This window comes from Cucurbitaria berberidis, assembly GCF_010015615.1.
Source record: "Cucurbitaria berberidis CBS 394.84 unplaced genomic scaffold K460scaffold_4, whole genome shotgun sequence".
NCBI classification, from domain to species: domain Eukaryota; kingdom Fungi; phylum Ascomycota; class Dothideomycetes; order Pleosporales; family Cucurbitariaceae; genus Cucurbitaria; species Cucurbitaria berberidis.
In genome coordinates this window covers 4,688,356-4,707,187 of record NW_024468938.1, presented here as the reverse complement: position 1 = coordinate 4,707,187, position 18,832 = coordinate 4,688,356, and the positions used below count along the sequence as shown (strand labels likewise).

The following is an 18,832-nucleotide window of genomic DNA, read 5'->3' as shown; positions in this document are numbered from 1 at the left end:
GTGACGGTACTTTGGGTGCGGAGATGTTTGTGATTAGGCGATCATGTGAGATTAGTATAGGTGGAATGATCCGTTCGCGCCTCAGCCATAGTCGCAGCGAGTAGCAGGGTGTCCGCTGATAAGATGTTTTATCCGCGAATGAGACGAGGTACATGGAGCGAGCGCCATGGCGTGAGAGCGTTGCTGACAAGTCAGGGAAACCCCGCACAGTAGTCGATAAGGCCAACGGTGCTCTAGCAGCTGCCAGTGAGTAGAATATTGACTGTGGCCAGAACAGGATGCATGTGAGTGGGTTTCGTGGTCGACCAGCGATGAGGGGATGTGGAGTTGGTGCATGGACACCCACACCAAGCCCTTTAGCGAAGCGCCAACGATCATCGTCCCGAGGTCCACCATGCTCCACGGAGCTACTCACTCCGTGCCCGTTCCTCTCGAGTTAGAACTCTGGGGAACTCTGCTAACACGTAGGTGTGTGCATAGCGTGCAGTCCCGACGAACGATTGTGTACCGTCTGGAGGTCGCGCCGTAGACACACTTCATGGGCGGCTATCAATCGACCCTTTCCTTGAACTTCCATCATTCGGCCACGGAAAGACGGGCCGCTCTCATGTGTATGCAACGGATACTACTCCATGACGATTCCTTTAGTGACTAGGGCTCGTGTGATGTCTACAGATGGGGCTTTTGTGCCCAGACATGGAAGACTCGCCTGCGAGGCCTTATATCAGCTAGTCGCCAACTCAGGGCGACAGGATCTTGCAGAATTTTATGATCGTTTTCAACTTTTGTGCCGGGATTCATAGCCTACGATCCGTAATGTTCACGACATATTGATCACGTTATGTGTAATGTGGCGAAGACCTCGAGAAGATAAGGAGAAAATAAAACATGTATTTGAGACTCCAGAAACGCCACGCTCCCAGAATCAAGCCATTAATAGTATAAATCAACCAATAGAGAAGCGCTTCATCTTCCTAGCGATTCCTCCTGCAAACTTGCCCTTCATCGCCCACCAAGCATCGGGCTCACTCCGCAGACGGCTTAGAAAGCCCGCCACATCGTCCTTGATGCCATCCAAGCTACTATACATGCGCCCGGCATTGCCAGCAATGCCATCTAACTGCACGCGAACCTGCTCCTCTGCAATATTTCCAGCTCGCAGCGCTCGATGTACGTTCTGGTAGATATCTAGATCGTCGACCGCACCAGCCATCAGGACATCCAAAGAACGTGGTAGACTTGTGATAGAGTGGTTGTATGGGTCTGACAAGGCTTGAAAAAGAAGTTGGTAGATGCCGAGGACTTTGACAGCGCGATCAAAGAAGCGGTTCAGGGGTGTGATCTCCGAGACGACAGCAGAGTAGAGTTGATCAGTTTGGAGCAGGAGCAAAGCCTTTTCATTTGCGGCTGCAGTGGCGATGCAATGCTCAGACTCCATGGTGTCGATGAGCGTGGTAAAGGTCTCAGAGAACTTCTCGCTCTCAGCCTCAACCATATTAGCGTGAGACATGAGGGTGTCAAGCTGTTTATTCTTCTCGTCGATCGTCTCTTGATCTTGCTCACGCTGCTTTTCAGCCAGTTCGGCTATTTTCGCGTTTTCCTTCGCAAGCTTAAGGTAGGCGGCTTGCTGATTGTGGAGCTCGGCCTCCAGACGCTCAATCTTCAAAGCAGCCTCGTCAACGATAGTCTGCTTCTCCACAGCGTCGACCATTTTGCGCTGGTAACGCTCTGCACGCTTTGTTGCGTCATCAGCAATCCCCTTGTGGAAGTCGACTTGGCGCTGCGCTTGCTGGAGATCGACCATAAGAGCTTCGAATTCCTCGGGCTGATTCGTAAGTTCCTCCTCTTTTGCCTTCAACTTGATCAACAACTTGTCGACCTGTGCCTGGAGGTTCTTCTCTCGCCCTTCAATTTCCTTGACGTATGCTCGAGCCGCCTTTATCTCTGTCACTCCTTGCAACTGGTCCAGCATTTCGTTCGGCATGACGTCCTGGATGTTGTAGCCTTGAGCCTTGGCTACAGCCAAGATGCGAGAGATCTGCTCCTGCAGCTCGCCTCGGTTTAACATCTTTGCGATTTATTCGAGTTGCGGGTTCCTCGTTCGTCTCATGTACGGAGGAGACATTGAACACGAGGAAGTACTGGGAAGCATCTACATAGGCAGGACTTGCATGCGTTGTGTAAGTCATTGTTTGTTGACAATCCGTTTTGCGTGGAAAACAAAGTCCCGACAATAAATTGTGCTTTCACAATGCAGTCAAACCAAGGTATCGTCTAGCAAAACCTCTTCAAATTCAGTGCAGCCTATGGATGGTCACTAACGACCTATCAAATAAGCTGTTAATACTAAAGAAAAGCCCGGTTGGGTAGTGCCTTGAATGAACCAACCCCGGGAATTTATGGTGATGAATCTTTCTCAAATTACGTGATAAGACATCGCCTCCCATAGGTATTTAGTAGCTTAACTTTACTTTGTATAATGATAGCTGCAATTATATTACCCTAGTAATACGTCAAGGTCGTTGTAAAGAGGCAAATGTATCGCGTGTAAGGTGCAAGAGAACATTCAAATCATCAAATCGGATCCCCGAACAAGGAAACCCTTCCGCAACACCGCGGCTGCCCTACTCCACCACCCATGCATCGCCCACTGTACGACTGATCTGACAATAGCACGACATTTTATATTATCATAAACATCTTTCTAATGATGGCTTCGAGAGCAACGCTGCCTAGCCATTCTTTCGTCTTTTATCTTTCATCTTTCACATTGGCCTGGACACGATTTGACTGCCGTCACTTTAACGCGCGCACCCCTCGTATCCGATGGGTTATGGACATCGCACAACGTATTCATGCTTCGTTTTCTATATATAGCCTCGCCACTCCCTCTTTCCTCCAGTCAGCTGCTTCGGTATGCTTGAATGCAGAATGTGCATATAAAAAAAGAACGGTTAAAGCGAAGCGTTGCTCCCGTTGGTCGACAACACGCTGAAGGACACCCATCAGGCTGACAGTATCATGCAGAAACCTGCAGAAAATACCCCTCCAAGGCTAAAAAAAGCAAAAGAAAAGGTATTAAGAAGCGCTACACCCGGGCCTTTATGTGGAGCTACAAGCAGCCACGGTTGAAGGCGATAAGCAATCAGATTTGCACAATCGCAGCATCAAATATCTCGCCTACTTTATTCAAATCTGATTTTCGAACTTCATGATGGTGCTCATCCATACCCTGGTGTGTGTCGCGTTAGCGACCGGTGCATTAGCTGCCAGCAGCTGGGACGAATTTTCCAACAATTTTGCGACAGACCTCGCACCCATCCTACAGCTCTTCGGGGATCAAGCTACTAAACAATACCTCGCCGAGAGCACGTGCATTCTTGACTGCGTCATTTTCGCCATGGCCCCTTTGGGAATTTTGACCGCCGTGGTATCCGTTATTCGAGTATGTGGCCAACCCTTCCTCAGGGCATTTATCGGTCGTGCGCAGGAAGGATCAGGAATTGCAGAGTTAGAATTATGCTCATCAACAGGGAGGGATATCGCGGAGCTCTACCAGGGAGGCGCTATCACACGGGTCTTTGGACGAGCCAAGATTTTGGAATTCATTCACGTTCCGCAGTATGAAACACGTTACTCGAACCTAGACCAGGCTGCGACGGCAGGTATATACACTTTCGTCCAGTTTTTGGCAGAGAGGAAAGGTCGGAGTGGATGGAGATCGTCCAAACCCGGAAGTACAGAGGACCAATGGAGTGGATATACAGTCAATCCCAACCTCATGTTGAACGTTGGCTTGCGAAGACCCACCCAACAGCTGTTAATTTTCACAGCCGTGCTCGGAGTCCTGTTACAAGCATCCATGTTAGGATTCGCCGTATGGATCACTCACGTCAAGAAACTGCAAGAAACTGATGTATTGCCACCACCATGGGCCCTCCCAATGACTGCCATTGGTACAACCCTGCTATGTGCAGGAATGTTCATGTGCTCGCATTTGATCGAACGAAGTACCAAGGAGCGCACGTTTGACAGAGTTGATTCTTCCCAGAAGAAGGTGAACGAAATGGACGTAGAAAGCAACAACGATCAATATCGAGGACCTGAAACATCTGCTACAGGGGCCATCTCTCCAACTCAGGCGCTGTTCAATGATTCGGAATCGGGGGAAACTCACACCATGTATTGGGTTCAGCCTGGTGACCAAGTGATAGGCGACCAAACATTCGACTCATTCGCCTATAGCGACAAAGGAAGACCGCTTTCCCACTATACCACTTCCTGGAGGAGACCTGTTAAGCCATGGGAACGTAAGATGGCATTGGTAGCTACCGTCGTGACCATGGCTGGGTTCATACTTCAGTTCATTGGTCTGCGCGGCGTTCACTCTGCTGTATCAGTGTATCAAATAGTTGCGGTTCTGATCATGAGCATAGTACGCGCATCACTCAGAACGAAGCGAATTGATACACAGGATAACTTGTTCAGCACACAAGCTCTTGCTCCGAATACTTTGTCCAAGAACGACAACGATCACAACGATGACAGTGCCAGTAAAACAAGGGGACACGAGCTTGATCGTCTGGCAAACGAAGTCTTTAAAAGCCATTGCAGAGACAAATATCCAAAGTTTACATATAGTGACGATTACACCTGGCAGCTGCAGTGGAACCCGAAAGTAGAGACAGACCTATCAATAATTAAAGGTTTTAGGAAGATTGGAGAATGTTCCGAGATCTGGGTTTCTACTGAGGATCCGGAGCAAGATCATGAACAGCTTGTGCGCAAACTCAGTGCTGACAGACCCTGCACCCCAAAAGCGGCTTGGATATGGAAGTATCGAGTACGTCTTGGGCAGCTGACTTCAACGAAACTGACGAAGAGGACGAAGCCATTGTCCCAAGCCTGGCCTGATGTCATCGTAGAAGGTCGTTCAGAAGCCCGCAGGGTAGCTAAGGCAGTCTGTGCGGCTACTTCGCTGATTCTCCAGAACCGCACATTTGAGGCAAAGTCATTGTACTTCAAATTTGGATGCACGACAGCTGGTATGAGCAAACCCGACGGCCAGGATGTATCCGAGCCTCCAGATTGTATTTTCTTCTCTCTACACAATGAGAACGACGCGGAGCTGAGAGTTAGCGCAGATTGGGTACTGGATATTGCTCAAGTTGAAGCAGCCATCTCTTTAGGGCACTGGTCCTGTCTCGTTCAGGATCACGCCATGATGTCACAGAGACCATTGAATTGGCCAGAAGCAACTAGGACTGGAAAAGTACGCACAATAATTGCTGGCAATGGTCAAGACATGCAGACAACGAAAAGGCTGGTCGCTGGAATCAGACTCTGGGCTTGTGCATCGCATTGGGCTCAGCCGATTGAATACATCACAGTCAATCTCAGTAAGCTCAGTGCTGGGATTGCCACATTGTGGACGAGATCAAAGGAAAGCGATGAACCATATTTTCCCACCTCCGAAGCCTATCCAAAAGCCCCGAATGCTGAACGATTCTCCGGTTGGAACACTGTGACAAGGAAGAATGCTTCGTTCGATGGAGCGTATCACCTCGCCACTTGTTCGACAAAGCAATCTACCATGGCAATGTGCACCCAAGAGACTTTTTCTTACTTTCTGTGGGCACTACTAAGCTCAAGCGAAAGGCTCGTAACAACCTCAAGCTTTACCGACGGACCAGAGGGCTGTGGTATTGAGAACCCTATGGTGACGAGACTGATCGAGTCCTTCGTGGAGAATGGCCTTGGAACAAAGAAGGACGCTGTATTGTGTATTATCCCCGTTGTCTTCGCCACGAGTTCCGAAATCCCCGTGCAAGAGGCTCTCAGCGCAATGCTTCAATCCACTTTTGGGGCCCTAAAAAATAAGCCTCTGTCTTCAAATTCAACTATAACAAAGCTAAACTGGGCCTTACGCACTATAGAACATGGAGCTACCGAAGATCAAATCCGGGCGATTTTTTTGATGCACTCCTGGTATATCCACACACGCCACGGAAACCTGGAACAGGGAATCAGACGAAGAATGGGAGAAGATGACATATATAAATGGGGAGAATATGCAATCATACCAAAATCGAGAGAAGAGAAAAACATACGAAGACTGGTAGATGGCCTTATTCAGCGTTGCAGTTGTTTGCAACTTTCAGAAGAGGGTATGAGATTCATTTCACACCTCATTGACCGTCTGAGGATCATGTGTAGTCCGTTGATCGAGAGATCGGAGGACATAATTTGGAAGACTATCGCCGATCGAGAACCCCCTCTACCAGTTGGCACAAGGGACTCTGCAGCAGAGTGTATCAAAAATAACGACCCGTACGGTACGTTGATTAATATAGGCGAAATCATGACTAAAACACAATCTGCTGCTTGGGATCTTGCTGCCGGTATCGTCCAATCTTGGGGAACTGACTGGCAGTTGGTCATGACTGAAATCTCCAGGCACTGCGATATCTTTAAAGCCGAATACCCAGATGAACAGGATCTATTCAGCTTGGCGTGTTCAAATGGTGATCCAGAAATAGCGAAGCTGCTATGCAAGATTATATGTGGAATACCCGATTCAAAGGCGGAGATCTCCTGGTTTGATGCAACAGAACTGCTCAAGAAAAAGGATAGACGCGGATGGAGTGCTTTGCACCATGCAATCTCAAAGAACCGCCAGGATGTCATCGATTCGTTTAGTCCCGCCCTCATCACATTCTGGCTGATGTATTCTGAAGCAATCCCATTGTTCGAAGCTTTCGGAACAATCAGCGTGTCGGACGACAAGATGATTAGTTACTTTGAGGAAAACCACTCCGTTCCGCTCAAGTGGGCTCTCCGGGTTATTGAATCCGACACCAAAGAGATTAACGACGGAGCAGTTTCCAAAGATGATGATGACGAAAAGCCCCGTGCAGCATTGCGGAATGGTATCAGAAGAGTAAATGCCGTCAAGCTAAAGCAGGAAGGGGGAGATCTCTCCTCCAAACAACGACCAGAGCCCGTAGTCCAAGAGTGCCCCGCGTAAAAGAGGTGACAAGATCCTGAGGCGTCTCGGGAAGTGGCCATTTCAGATGCTACCATAGAACCAAAGTCAACCGCAGATAGAATGGAGTCGTCGCCTTGAAATTTGAGCAACACAATACCACCATTCAAGTTCGCATCTACGATGTTCATACGAGGTTTATTCCGATTATGTATTGTTTTTGTTGTGGGACAACGGGTATCCCACTGGAGTTCCGTTTTTGTTTGTGAAGAAGGGCATTACGGGTGGTGTGTTGACGAGCAAAGGTGGTAGGACGATGGTATCAGGACAGCATGCTGTCTAGGTGCATGTTGAACAAGATATGGCCACGAGTCATCTAGAGGGTGAGGGTGAGCAGAATTTGGGCACGTAAATTGTACACAGGGAATATAATTGGGTATAAGGCTATCTAGCAGTACAACAAATATGCACAAGAAGCGCTCTGGTATCTACAACGCAGAAAAAAAGGCAGAACATATACACAGCGCGACCATCATCCACGCACTAACCCTCAACTCGCCCGCAGACTTACTATCTTGGCCCTCACCTTTTTGCCCCTCCTTGAACCCATTGCCCAAGTACAAAGCCCCCAACTTCGACAACCCGCCCTTATTATCGAAAAGCGCAACGCCGTTCCCCGTCCACTTATTCGCGTCCTTCGGTCTGAACGCTCCGAACCACGCATACCTCTCCACGTACTGCAGTCCATCCAAATAAGGCAACGTCTGATTCATCATCTGCGTCGTCTCCTCCGCACTCAGCTGCGGCACCGCCATCTCCGTAACCCAAATCTTCAGCGGCACCTGCCTTGAAGAATTCGTGTTGTAAAACTCGTCCAGCGTAGCGAGCCAGGATTTCAGTCCATCAAACGCCCCGTACCAATGCGCGGCGACGAAGTCTGCCGGACACCCGTTCTTCCTGTCGATTTCGTAGCAGCTGGTGTTGAAGTCGCGCAGCCAGTTGAGGCCCATTGGACTGCCTGTCGTGACGGGGTGGCTGATCTTCCACTTTCGACCTCCCTTTTTGCCCTCTTGGAAGGGCACAACGTAGTCTATGTACGCTTTTGCTGCGTCCTTGGCGCTGATGGTACTCCCGCCACTGCCCTTGGTGCCGTCTGGTTCGTTGAAACTGAGCAAATGCGTACTTGACTGGGGGGTGTCTTTGATGACTGCTTCAGTCCGCGAGTCCTGGGTAGCGTCGATGCCGTGGATCATAGGGACGAATTCCAGCTTGTCTGAAGCGATGAGGTTGGTATTTGGGTAGGGGGACCAGTTGTAGTACCATTTTAGCGGAGAGCCAGAGGAGGATAGAAGTTGATTGTCCGGGACGTGGGTGTCGCCTATGAATGCAAAGCCGCGTTTTGAGTCTTGGGCGAGAGTTACAGTTGCGAAAAGGGCGAACAGCGTTGTGTAGGATGATACTCGGCGCCTGTGGCGTGTGTGGCTGTGACTGTGGCTGTGCTGTTGGGACATGGTGATTCTGTTGCTGGCAATGTGTACCAGAAGTTCCTTGCTCTTCCTTGTGACTTCAAAAAACGATTGTTAACGACAGGATCCCGGTCTATACAGGACTACTTATCTGTCGACACATTTTGTGGCGAGGTACATGGCCATGCTGGGCTTGCGTCATGTTAGTGATCGAAACTTGGCAGGTCCCGAGCTAATATGCCAACAAGGCGGAAATGAGTGTCAAATACGAACGATATCAACGGAGTTGGCGCCCAAAAGGTACCCAAAGAACTGAACACGGTCTGAGGATCAGCGTTGTAACTAGTATACGATGCAGGTGGGGATTGAGGCTCCAATTCGTTCAGGGTTCGGCTAGATTTATTCAAGCTCAGCGGTTCCATCTCGGCCAATTTTATTTTCCAAGTTCGGAAAATACGTATCTAAGCACTGCGCAGTCGATGGAGTGAAAGTCGCTACCCCAATAGTACATCAACGACGCTCGTACACGCAAGCCTACAGAACGATGTGTAAGCGACGCCAAAGTTTAAATGTGCACGCAGATTTGTTTGGGAACAGGCCGTGGCCCTATTTGTTTTATCGACCAGACACCGGAGAAATCGAAGTCCCATATCATGCAATACATGACGAGTGTGAAAGACCCTATGATTCATCGCTCATTGACTCCTAGACCGTGCCCACGCCATGACCGTTTTCTTCCTTGAACGTCGCACTCTCTTCTACTCGTCTACTCGCTGGCAGTGATGGCCTTGCGGGCCTCACGGCCACGCTGCCTGGAGTTCAATCGGCGCTCGGCGGACTCGTTGGACTTCTTGACGACTTCGGCACCCTCAGCGAGGATGAGCTCGATGTGGGAGGGGTTCGACATGTAAGGGTTGATCTAGAAGGGATTAGAATCGACTAGGCGTGCGGAGTAGGTGTACATACACGACCGTGAGCACGGTAAGTGCGCCTTCGCTGCTTAGGAGCCTGGTTGACCTGGATGTGCTTGACGACCAAGATGCTGGTGTCGAGGCCCTTGGTGTCGGCGTTGGCCTCAGCGTTCTTGAGGAGTCCGAGAAGGATCTCGGCGGACTTGACAGGCCAGCGGGCCCTGGAGACGCCCATAGCCTTGCCTGCGGGAGTCAGCCGTTGTCCATCACAAATAGCTCCAGCTACGATGCCACGCGACAGCCCGAGAGAAATGCTCTCTTCCACTGCCTTCCATCGCGTGCATCCGTAGGTTTTCCTCTCATCAGGGTCACTCACCCTGCGCAGTGCGTCCAGTGCCACCGGCATACCGCCTCATGGGAACGGCCTCCTTGTGCTCCAAGACATTGCCGAGGTAGGTGAGAGCGCGCTCGAGTTTCCAGCCGTTGATGGCCTGCGCCGTCTCGCGCGTGTTCTTGAAGGAGACGCGGAGGTAGCTGCCGCGAGCGCGGGCAGACTTTGCGCCGTCGATGCTGGTCTCTCCGTAGCGAACCTGGAGAAAGTAATTAATTCCATGCTCATAACGGGTGCGGGTGCTCCGATTGAGCCTCTCGGGGGCGGCATCGACGTACCATTTTGTCGTGAGGTGCTGTTGGTGTTAGTGGAAGTCGACGGCGTTGTTCTCAGGGTAGAAGGCACGATGGAATTCCGACTGTGTGCGGGCTTCGGCAAAACTAGCGCGCCGGCCGGTTTTGATTGGGTGGGGCCCGTGACAGCGCTAAAGTTTTTTGCGAGCTGCAACTTCAACACCTCGAAGCTTTTGCTGCACCCATCGCTCTACCCGCCGACGATACTTTGTGCACGCTTGCCAGACTACGCAAAACGATAGCGCATAGTCTTCGTGCTCCCATCACCACCCAGACCTGCGAAGTATGCATTTTGCCCAAACTCTCGTGCAGCTCCAAGCTAACAGTGCAGCAGTACTTTTCGCAAGAGTAGACTTCGAGTTTATACCAGCTCAATAAGCAATGTCTTTCACTCCTAGGTACGATTCTCCACACAGCTCGCACACTCTTATTGCGATGCACATTGAACGCGCCAACAGCGCAGAATGTTGCGCATTTCAGAGAACGCTGCACAGATGCTTGAATTCGTCGCGATAGGATTTAGATCTCTCCGACCTCCGTACTATCAAGATTTATCATGGAACTTAACTAACGTGCATCCAGAGGACGTGGCGGATTCGGTGATCGCGGTGGCCGAGGAGGCGGTGACCGTGGTGGTCGCGGAGGCTTCACACCCCGTGGTGGACGAGGTGGTTTTGGCGACCGCGGTGGTCGTGGCGGCGGCCGCGGCGGCTTCGGTGATCGCGGTGGACGCGGCGGTGGCCGTGGTGCTCCCCGTGGAGGACGCGGTGGATTTGGTGACCGTGGAGGTCGCGGCGGAGGTCGCGGTGGCAGGGGAGGTGCTCGTGGTGGCGCGTACGTTCAATCCTCACATTGCCCTAGGATCAAGCCTAATTTTACAACAGCAAGGTTATCGTCGAGCCCCATCGTCACGCCGGTGTTTTTGTCGCCCGCGGAAAGGAGGATCTCCTCGTTACCAAGAACCTGACGCCCGGCGAGAGCGTTTACGGCGAGAAGCGCATCAGCATTGGCGCCTCCACGGCGCCCGCAGATGGTGATGATTCGACCCCCAGCAGCACCGAATACCGCGTCTGGAACCCCTTCCGTAGTAAATTGGCGGCTGGTATCCTCGGAGGTGTCGACAACATCTACATGGGCCCAGGAAGCAAGGTCCTCTACCTTGGTGCTGCGTCTGGTACCAGTGTGTCCCACGTTGCTGATATCGTTGGCCCCGAGGGCACTGTATTTGCTGTCGAGTTCTCTCACCGCTCTGGCCGTGATCTGATCAACATGGCTACCCACCGTACCAACGTCATCCCCATTGTCGAGGACGCCCGTCACCCGCTCAAGTACCGCATGTTGGTTGGCATGGTCGACTGCATCTTTGCCGATGTTGCTCAGCCTGATCAGGCCCGTATCGTCGGTCTCAATGGTAAGCTCACAATACTGAGCATTTGCATGTGTTCGACGCTAACTTTTTTATAGCCGGTCTCTTCTTGAAGGTCGGAGGAGGTATCGTCATCTCCATCAAGGCCAACTGCATTGACTCCACCGCCGCACCCGAAGCTGTTTTCGCACAGGAAGTTGCCAAGCTAAGAGAAATGGGTATCAAGCCCAAGGAGCAGCTGACGCTCGAGCCTTTCGAGCGTGACCACGCCATGGTTGTTGGTGTCTACGAACGTTCGCAATAGATGGGGCTGTTCCGATTTGACTTCTGATTTACGATGCATGGACGCGGTCATATACCTGTACTTCACACGGATTGGCGTTTCCGGCGCCTGGCAGGCTTTGGTATTCGTTTGGTAAAATATTTATGCATGTGATTATTCAACGTGCAACTCATTACTCTTCTACGCTTCGTTCCCATTCTTGAGCTCTACCGTTCCCACCGCAACAAGTAATTCCTCCACAACCCATGCCTTCCTCCATCAAGGGTGATCATTGAACCCCTCGATGAAGTCGCACCGCACAGAACTCAACACATTATCGAACTTGTAACGAGTCAAGTTCCGGATCCCAGGATAAGTGAATGGCAGCGCTTTGCCGCGGCATTCAGTCTCGCTACTAATTGTTAGCGCTCATCCATATGACTTGACAGTTGATAGAGGAAAGGGGGAAGGGAATAATGGAAAATAAGGCAGTAGGGGAAAGGATTGACGTACGAGTACAAAGTGCAGAATGTGCCCTTGTCCGGTCCTGCAGAAGACACCTTGTCGTTCCAGGTTTGGTCGAGGTTATCTGTTGTTCTCAGCGTTAGCGTTATGTACTTCTCTCAGGCGTCAATATCCATTATTCTCATCAATGTTCTGTCTATTTCCACTCGGTCTCTTGATCTCTCTGTTTCCTCTCCTGCTCTCTATTTTTGCACACTACTCCCCTTGATAATTTAGTTTAAGTAATTTTAAAAGCTTACGGCACGTAGATGTATCCAAATGCATATTGGTACATTGTCCTTTGAACGACGAGTCGACGCAAAGGTACAAATGCGTTACCGAGCTTGGTTCAGGCGCTGGGTCATCAGGAATGGGAGCCGGGACGGCGAAGGCAAAAGTAGCCAGGAAGAGGAGAGTGGCGAGCGGATACATGACTGCGATGTATGATAAAATCAATAGAGTAGGTAGAAGTAGAGATGAAGATGAAGACGGAAGGACAAAGTGGGATATGAAGCCGAGTTTGTAGAGGTTGTCGAATTAAGGGAGGAAGTTGGATGCGCATTCCTGGGGTTGTACTACCATGCTAATTTAATGTCACCTTCTCCTTCCTTATTCCCCATGTCCGTTTAATATGACGGTACGACTTCTGCGCTGTTGTCTAATCTCTTCACGTGCTAAGCTGTTCTTGGGGGCTTTTGTACCCTTACGGCTGCTTCGATTCACCGACCTCCTTTCGTCATATCGTGGTCTTGCTAGGTCGTCCACTGGAAGTAGATGCATAGTCTGAAGGCCATCATGTACAACGTGACAACGAAGTGATTTGGCGTAGTGTCCTCGTCCTCATACCTGATCATAGACGACTTCGCCGAACCAGACCAGCGTACCCCTGATCGTAGAAAGAAGGGGTCGTTCCGTCAGGGCTTTCTTAGCCCTTGCACATGCTAGGGATCTTTCTCCATAGCTGCTCCCCTGCGTCTGCTGCACTGCTGCAATCACCTGCTTGTCATGCCATGCTACATTGCCTGCGTCGTGTGTGATTCCCACAAGATGGGGAAACAAGTTATTGGTGGATATTCATCCCGGTAGGTATAGCCACGAAATGAGTGATCCGCTTCCCATGGTAGGTATGCTGAAGGTCCCCAGGCTCCCGTCTCCTGCATTATGGCAGTGGTGGAGTTCCATGCTACCTCTAGCCAACAGGGTATATTTTTCGTCCAGCGTCGTGCTAGTCTTGAACAGGTTTTTAATCTTATGCACGCAAACCATTTGATGTAGGCTGCTAACTTATCGCAGTTATACTTGAAGGACTAATAAGCTCTTTCTTCTAGTTTTTCTTTTGTCTTCTGGGAAGCCAACATTGTCCTGGGGATTATCGTTAGCAACTGGATTTGGTGCGTAAGTCAAGGCGGTCAAGTCATTAAAGCTGCCGTCTACTCCCTGTTCACCTCATCGTCTTCCGTCTGATTTAGGGTCAAACAATACGAGTTCGTGAAACGCTCGGCCTGAGATGTCTGGATCAGTAGTAGTCCCTCTATGGGGTTGAGTAAGCAAGTAGTTGGAGTAGGTAGCTCCTGCCGGAATAGGAACGGCGGACATGATTACAGGCACTGTACAGCATAGATACATACCAAATCCCAAACATCATGCGTGACTCTTGGCAAGTGACAACGGTTGAGTCCTTATCGCCTTTGCAATGTTTTGCACTACCGGAAGTGTCTAGGGCGTGACGTCAGACCAACGTGGGACTCGAGACAATATATCTGTAGCACGTATCAGTTCGCAACACCCCATGTCTACTGATCTGCCAAGATCTTCAACCGCAATCATGGCTCCAGTCGAGATACCATCAGTTCCCAAAAACATTATTATTTCCGGCGGCGCACGCGGCATCGGTCGAGCACTAACCCGGATGATGCTCGAAGCCGGGCACCACGCCTACATCTTCGACATTGACGAAGAAGAACTCGAGCACACAACCCAGGTACATCTGAAGAAGTACCATGACGAAGGAAAACTGGCGTCGGCAATATGCGACCTCCGCGATGTCGAAGAAATTCGTGCCAAAGTAATACAAGCCGCTAAATTCTTCGATGATCGCATCGACGTTCTGATCAACAATGGAGGCATTGCGAGTCCGCAATGGAAGGACGGAAAGACCATGGAAGACCTGGATACTATTTCGGAGTGGCGAGCGTATATCGACACGAATCTTACCGGCCCATTCGCCATGTCCCAGGCCTGCATTCCTTATATGAAGGCCCGCGCATCTGACGTTGAGCATGGTGCCCATATCACGAATACGAACAATTCGAGCCCTGCAGGCCCGTGTATCATCCACATTGGCTCCTTCCGCGCGCTCCAGTCAGACCCTAACCAAGAAGGATACGCATCAAGCAAGGCTGGTCAGTTGGGTCTGATGCACTCAATGGCGATCAGCCTGGGTTCGCTGGGCATTAGAGTGAATCTCATTGCGCCGGGACGGATCAAGGTTGCGCATGAAAGTAAGGACGGAGACGAGAAGGGTACGGATTGGGCGAGTCAGGTTAGTCAAAAGGATATAGACGACCACCCGACAAACCGGGCGGGTAGACCGGCAGACGTAGCAAACGCAGCCCTCTATCTCATTGAAGCGGGCTTCGTCACGGGAGAGGATATTACTGTGGATGGAGGCGCGTTGAAAAAGAAGAACTGAGAGTAGTCAGCTTCCATTGTTTGTTAGAGGTAGCCAAGAAATGTCGGACTCACTTTTCGCCGACTTCATTGACGCATCTCGAGAAAAAAGTGACGCACACATGGTACAGTCCATTCGACTCTCTTCAAGCGTCCGTTGCGCTGGTCAACTGTATATCACTGCCCTTCGTGTCATTCTTTTACGTCGTCAAATTGGCGTCCAAACGCACCACCACCGGGCGCATCACGACTTTGACCATCAATTATTCCCTCCTTAGGTCACGCCCGCCATTTGGCCTTCTTACAGCTCGTACCAACCGCGCTGCCTCTACTCTCCACTCTAATCGTGCGCATAAATCGAACCAGTATCGTCCTCACTGCTGCACCTTTGCGACTAGGCCACCCCGCAATTCGACCTGGCCCTCGCTAAAGCAAGTTTTATCAACACGTTTGAAAGCGAAGCCAGCCAAAGTCTATTTATACGAGCCTGCTCGACCAATACCTTCACCTGTGACAGGTGCGCCCATACGATATTACAAACCCGCTCAAAAAGAAGAAACTCTCGAAGAGGCGCAGAACCCTTCGAAAGCACGCCCCGCACCAACTCAATGCAGCCGCAGGCGCGCACCACTGCTCGAACCTCTCGTAGCCGGTAGCACCGCGCAATCGAAATCTCAGCATATAACTATCCAAAAGGCAAGCGGAAACATCATGGCGTCAAGTATAGAGATTATCACAACGCCAACGGCGGATACGCCAGGCACCACCCTTGTACTACGGACGGCAACCAAGCACTATGTCTTCGGCAGCTTGGCCGAGGGCACCCAGCGGGCTATGGCGCAGCAGGGAACACGGATGCTAAAGGCACAGGACTTCTTCTTGACAGGGAGGGCCGAGTGGAAGAACACTGGCGGGCTCATTGGGATGATGCTCACATTGGCCGATTCGAGCACGAGCTCGTATGACCAACTTTTGGAGAAGAACCGCACAGCTCAGAGTAAAGGTAAGAAAACTTCAGGACCGCCAAAACCACAATTCAGCATCTATGGGCCGCCGAATTTGAAGCACACAATCGGCGCATGTCGGAGATTTATTTTCAGGAAGGGCATACCCATCAATGCAACGGAATACGCCAACCAGTCGCCAGAGAGAGATGCAAATGGTGCCATCTCACCAACCTGGCAGGATGCGAATATCCAGGTATGGGCGCTGTCGGTCACGCCTGCAAACCAGAAAAAACTTGATGCACAAGCTGAAGCTGAACTGGAAGCACGGCGGAAGTACTTTGACACGCATCTGAACACGTTCGAAGACCATCAGGCCCCTGAGAACGAGAGCCTGGAAGATCGCGAGGCACGATATGATCGCATACGAACAGCCACTATCAAGTTCATGTTTGATTCAAATTGGAGTTTCGATACGTTTGTGGAACGACATATCTCGGACGTAGAAATGCCTACGATGATGTTCGTCCGCAATCCGGACACGCACCGCTATGAGCCATACCATGGTCCCAGCCCTGGAGGTCCAGATCCTCTCCCCGACATTAATGTATTCACTCGTACACCATGGCCCGGCGCAACTATCCTAGCTCTCCCGCCCACTACGCCGGCGCCAGAGTGTGTCTCATATATTGTGCGAGCCTTTCCAGTTCGGGGTGTATTTGATGTCGCACGCGCTAAAGCGCTCGGTGTCAGGCCGGGGCCGGACTTTGGAAAGCTGACTGCAGGCAAGTCTGTTCAGAACAAAGATGGCGAATGGATAACACCAGAGCAAGTTCTTGGAGCAGAAAAACCTGGTCAGGGCGTCGCCATTCTGGACGTTCCCTCAGTCGAGTACCTGCAGAGTATCGTTCAGCGAGAAGAGTTCAGTTCCCCGCAAGTCATGAGCGGCATTGGGGCTATTATCTGGATGCTTGGCCCTGGCGTTCATAGCCATCCGATTTTGACTGAGTTTATGAGTCGTATGGACAGCGTACAGCACGTCATATCCTCTATTGACGCATGCCCTGACCGTATCGCCAACGACTCAGTCGCCGCCCAGGCAACGCGCTTGGGGCAGATTGACCCTGCTAGATATTCGACGCCTGTACATGACAATAGCACGGTGCCCCAAAAAAGCTTATTTAGCGCTAGTTTGTCCGTGGCTCCAGTACTTCCGAAGGACGCCATTGTTGCTGACAGAGGTATGACATTCCTCCTGATGCCGAAATTTGTCACCAAGACAGAGTCCGCCTCCAGCTTTTTCAGTCCTGATGTCGTAAGAGACGACATGGCCCAAGAGGTTATTCAGTTAGCAGAGAAAGCGCAACAGACATTGCAAGATGATCACGCAACTATGCAGGCGTGGAAAGGACTCCTGGCCCGCCCAGACACAGAAGTCACTACCCTTGGAACAGGGTCGGCTTTGCCATCGAAGTACCGCAACGTATCTGCTACCCTGGTCCGGGTCCCCGGCGTAGGTAACTACCTCTTTGACTGTGGTGAGAATACGCTTGGACAGCTGGCAAGAGTGTTCCCCTTGGAAGAACTGGTCGATATCCTCAAGAACCTGCGCATGATCTGGATCAGCCATTTGCATGCAGACCATCACCTAGGCACTGCATCCGTCATTCGAGCCTGGTACCACATCAAGCACGGTGGTATTCCGAACTCACAGCCACTCGATCCTTCAGCATCAACTATCGACGCTGACACATACGGTCTTACCGTTATATCGCACAGTGGCATGCTACAATGGCTTTACGAGTATTCGTCGATCGAGGACTTTGGATACAGCCGTATTGTTCCTCTGCAAATCACGGCCAACGAACATCATAAGCGCTCAACATTGTCAAGATTGAACTATGAGAATGGAGATATTGTCGGTGCTACCATCCACAGACAGGAGTACGAAAGTCTAGCCGGGTTTTCCGACATCCAAGCTGCTAAGGTGGCACATTGTCATGGCGCTATGGCGGTCTCTGTCACGTTTCCGCATTCACCAGCTGATGGCAAGAACGTCAAGCCACTCAAAGTCAGCTACTCTGGCGACTGCAGACCAAGCTACCATTTCTCCAAAATCGGCCTAGACTCCACCGTCCTCATCCACGAAGCGACTTTTGATGATGAGCTACAAGGCGACGCGAGGGCGAAGAAGCATTCTACTACCTCGGAAGCACTGGGTATCGGTGCTCAAATGAACGCCAAAGCAGTTGTTCTTACGCATTTCAGCCAACGGTATCAGAAGATACCCGTGCTGCAGACAGTAATGGACGACGAGCAAGAAGACCCGTTCCTTGATCTCTCAAAGACCGCAGAGGAAGCGAATGATGATGAGGGAGAGGTCGATCCCACGACCGAGAACGCGGACAACATGGACATGCACCCTACTGTCGCTACCACCTCAAAGCCGCCGACGCTCCAACACGCCGCTTCCTCCCTTCACGAAAATGAGCGCGTCATCAAGATCCGCAACAAGGACATGAAAGTCGCCATTGCATTCGACTACATGCGCGTCAAGATTGGGGAGATCATCGAGCTAGAAAAGTTTAACGACGCACTGAACGAGCTGCTTACCAAGGATGAGGAACCAGATATGACTGCCGGAGTTGGAGATGTAGTAATCAATGCGAATGGGAAGAAGATGAGCGGAGATGAGGCTGGTGGAGGCTTGAAGAAGCAGAAGAAGGCAGAGTCGAAGAGGAATAATTGAGTGACCTTGGCAGTAAGGGCCAAAGGCCGCATTAATACTCTCGAGGCTCTTTCTGTAGTCTTGCATAGCATCTGCAGTTCCTTGTGGTGTAATGAAAATGCACTTTAGCCATGATCCAACTTGAAGAATAGAAATGTATACATACTACCAAGCCCTCTTCAATCGGGAGCCTGTAGCGAAATCTAGGTTCTCATGCCCTGTTGCGCAGAATCTAATGCCGGCTATGATGCGCTCTCCTTTCTTCGTGCCTGTATCCTACACTTCACAAAATGCCCACGCATTCCTCCTTCA

The 18,832-nt window shown here is 50.9% G+C and overlaps 7 protein-coding genes across 7 annotated transcripts; 3 read left to right on the top strand and 4 right to left on the bottom strand.

Annotated features, from left to right (window-relative positions):
• Positions 1-946: 946 nt before the first annotated feature.
• On the bottom strand, positions 947-2,068 carry K460DRAFT_408699 (uncharacterized protein; the record flags this gene model as incomplete). Its single annotated transcript, XM_040937185.1, has 1 exon — positions 947-2,068. The coding sequence occupies one exon, from the start codon at positions 2,066-2,068 to the stop codon at positions 947-949; it is 1,122 nt and encodes a 373-aa protein (XP_040786976.1).
• Positions 2,069-3,214: 1,146 nt separating this feature from the next.
• K460DRAFT_289144 (uncharacterized protein) lies at positions 3,215-4,483 on the top strand (the record flags this gene model as incomplete). Its single annotated transcript, XM_040929100.1, has 2 exons — positions 3,215-4,036; positions 4,142-4,483. Coding segments are annotated over 2 exons (1,164 nt in total), but the record flags the coding sequence as incomplete, so codon positions are not given.
• A 2,709-nt stretch (positions 4,484-7,192) lies between these two features.
• Positions 7,193-8,496, bottom strand: K460DRAFT_358013 (glycoside hydrolase family 128 protein; the record flags this gene model as incomplete). The annotated part of the gene is made up of 2 exons (XM_040932078.1): positions 7,193-7,320; positions 7,557-8,496. The coding sequence occupies 2 exons, from the start codon at positions 8,494-8,496 to the stop codon at positions 7,193-7,195; spliced, it is 1,068 nt and encodes a 355-aa protein (XP_040786974.1).
• Positions 8,497-9,078: 582 nt separating this feature from the next.
• K460DRAFT_434277 (60S ribosomal protein L17) lies at positions 9,079-10,034 on the bottom strand (the record flags this gene model as incomplete). The annotated part of the gene is made up of 4 exons (XM_040938377.1): positions 9,079-9,370; positions 9,418-9,605; positions 9,739-9,952; positions 10,032-10,034. The coding sequence occupies 4 exons, from the start codon at positions 10,032-10,034 to the stop codon at positions 9,218-9,220; spliced, it is 558 nt and encodes a 185-aa protein (XP_040786973.1). The 3' UTR covers positions 9,079-9,217.
• A 357-nt stretch (positions 10,035-10,391) lies between these two features.
• On the top strand, positions 10,392-11,890 carry K460DRAFT_369272 (Fibrillarin). Its single transcript, XM_040933929.1, has 4 exons — positions 10,392-10,444; positions 10,629-10,880; positions 10,931-11,457; positions 11,511-11,890. The coding sequence occupies exons 1-4, from the start codon at positions 10,428-10,430 to the stop codon at positions 11,714-11,716; spliced, it is 1,002 nt and encodes a 333-aa protein (XP_040786972.1). The 5' UTR covers positions 10,392-10,427; the 3' UTR covers positions 11,717-11,890.
• Positions 11,732-12,626, bottom strand: K460DRAFT_163728 (uncharacterized protein). The gene is made up of 3 exons (XM_040926903.1): positions 12,439-12,626; positions 12,188-12,263; positions 11,732-12,086 (listed from the first exon to the last, which is right to left on the bottom strand). The coding sequence occupies exons 1-3, from the start codon at positions 12,608-12,610 to the stop codon at positions 11,954-11,956; spliced, it is 381 nt and encodes a 126-aa protein (XP_040786971.1). The 5' UTR covers positions 12,611-12,626; the 3' UTR covers positions 11,732-11,953.
• Positions 12,627-13,982: 1,356 nt separating this feature from the next.
• On the top strand, positions 13,983-18,517 carry K460DRAFT_317948 (uncharacterized protein; the record flags this gene model as incomplete). The annotated part of the gene is made up of 2 exons (XM_040930371.1): positions 13,983-14,851; positions 15,505-18,517. Coding segments are annotated over exons 1-2 (3,861 nt in total), but the record flags the coding sequence as incomplete, so codon positions are not given.
• Positions 18,518-18,832: the final 315 nt, after the last annotated feature.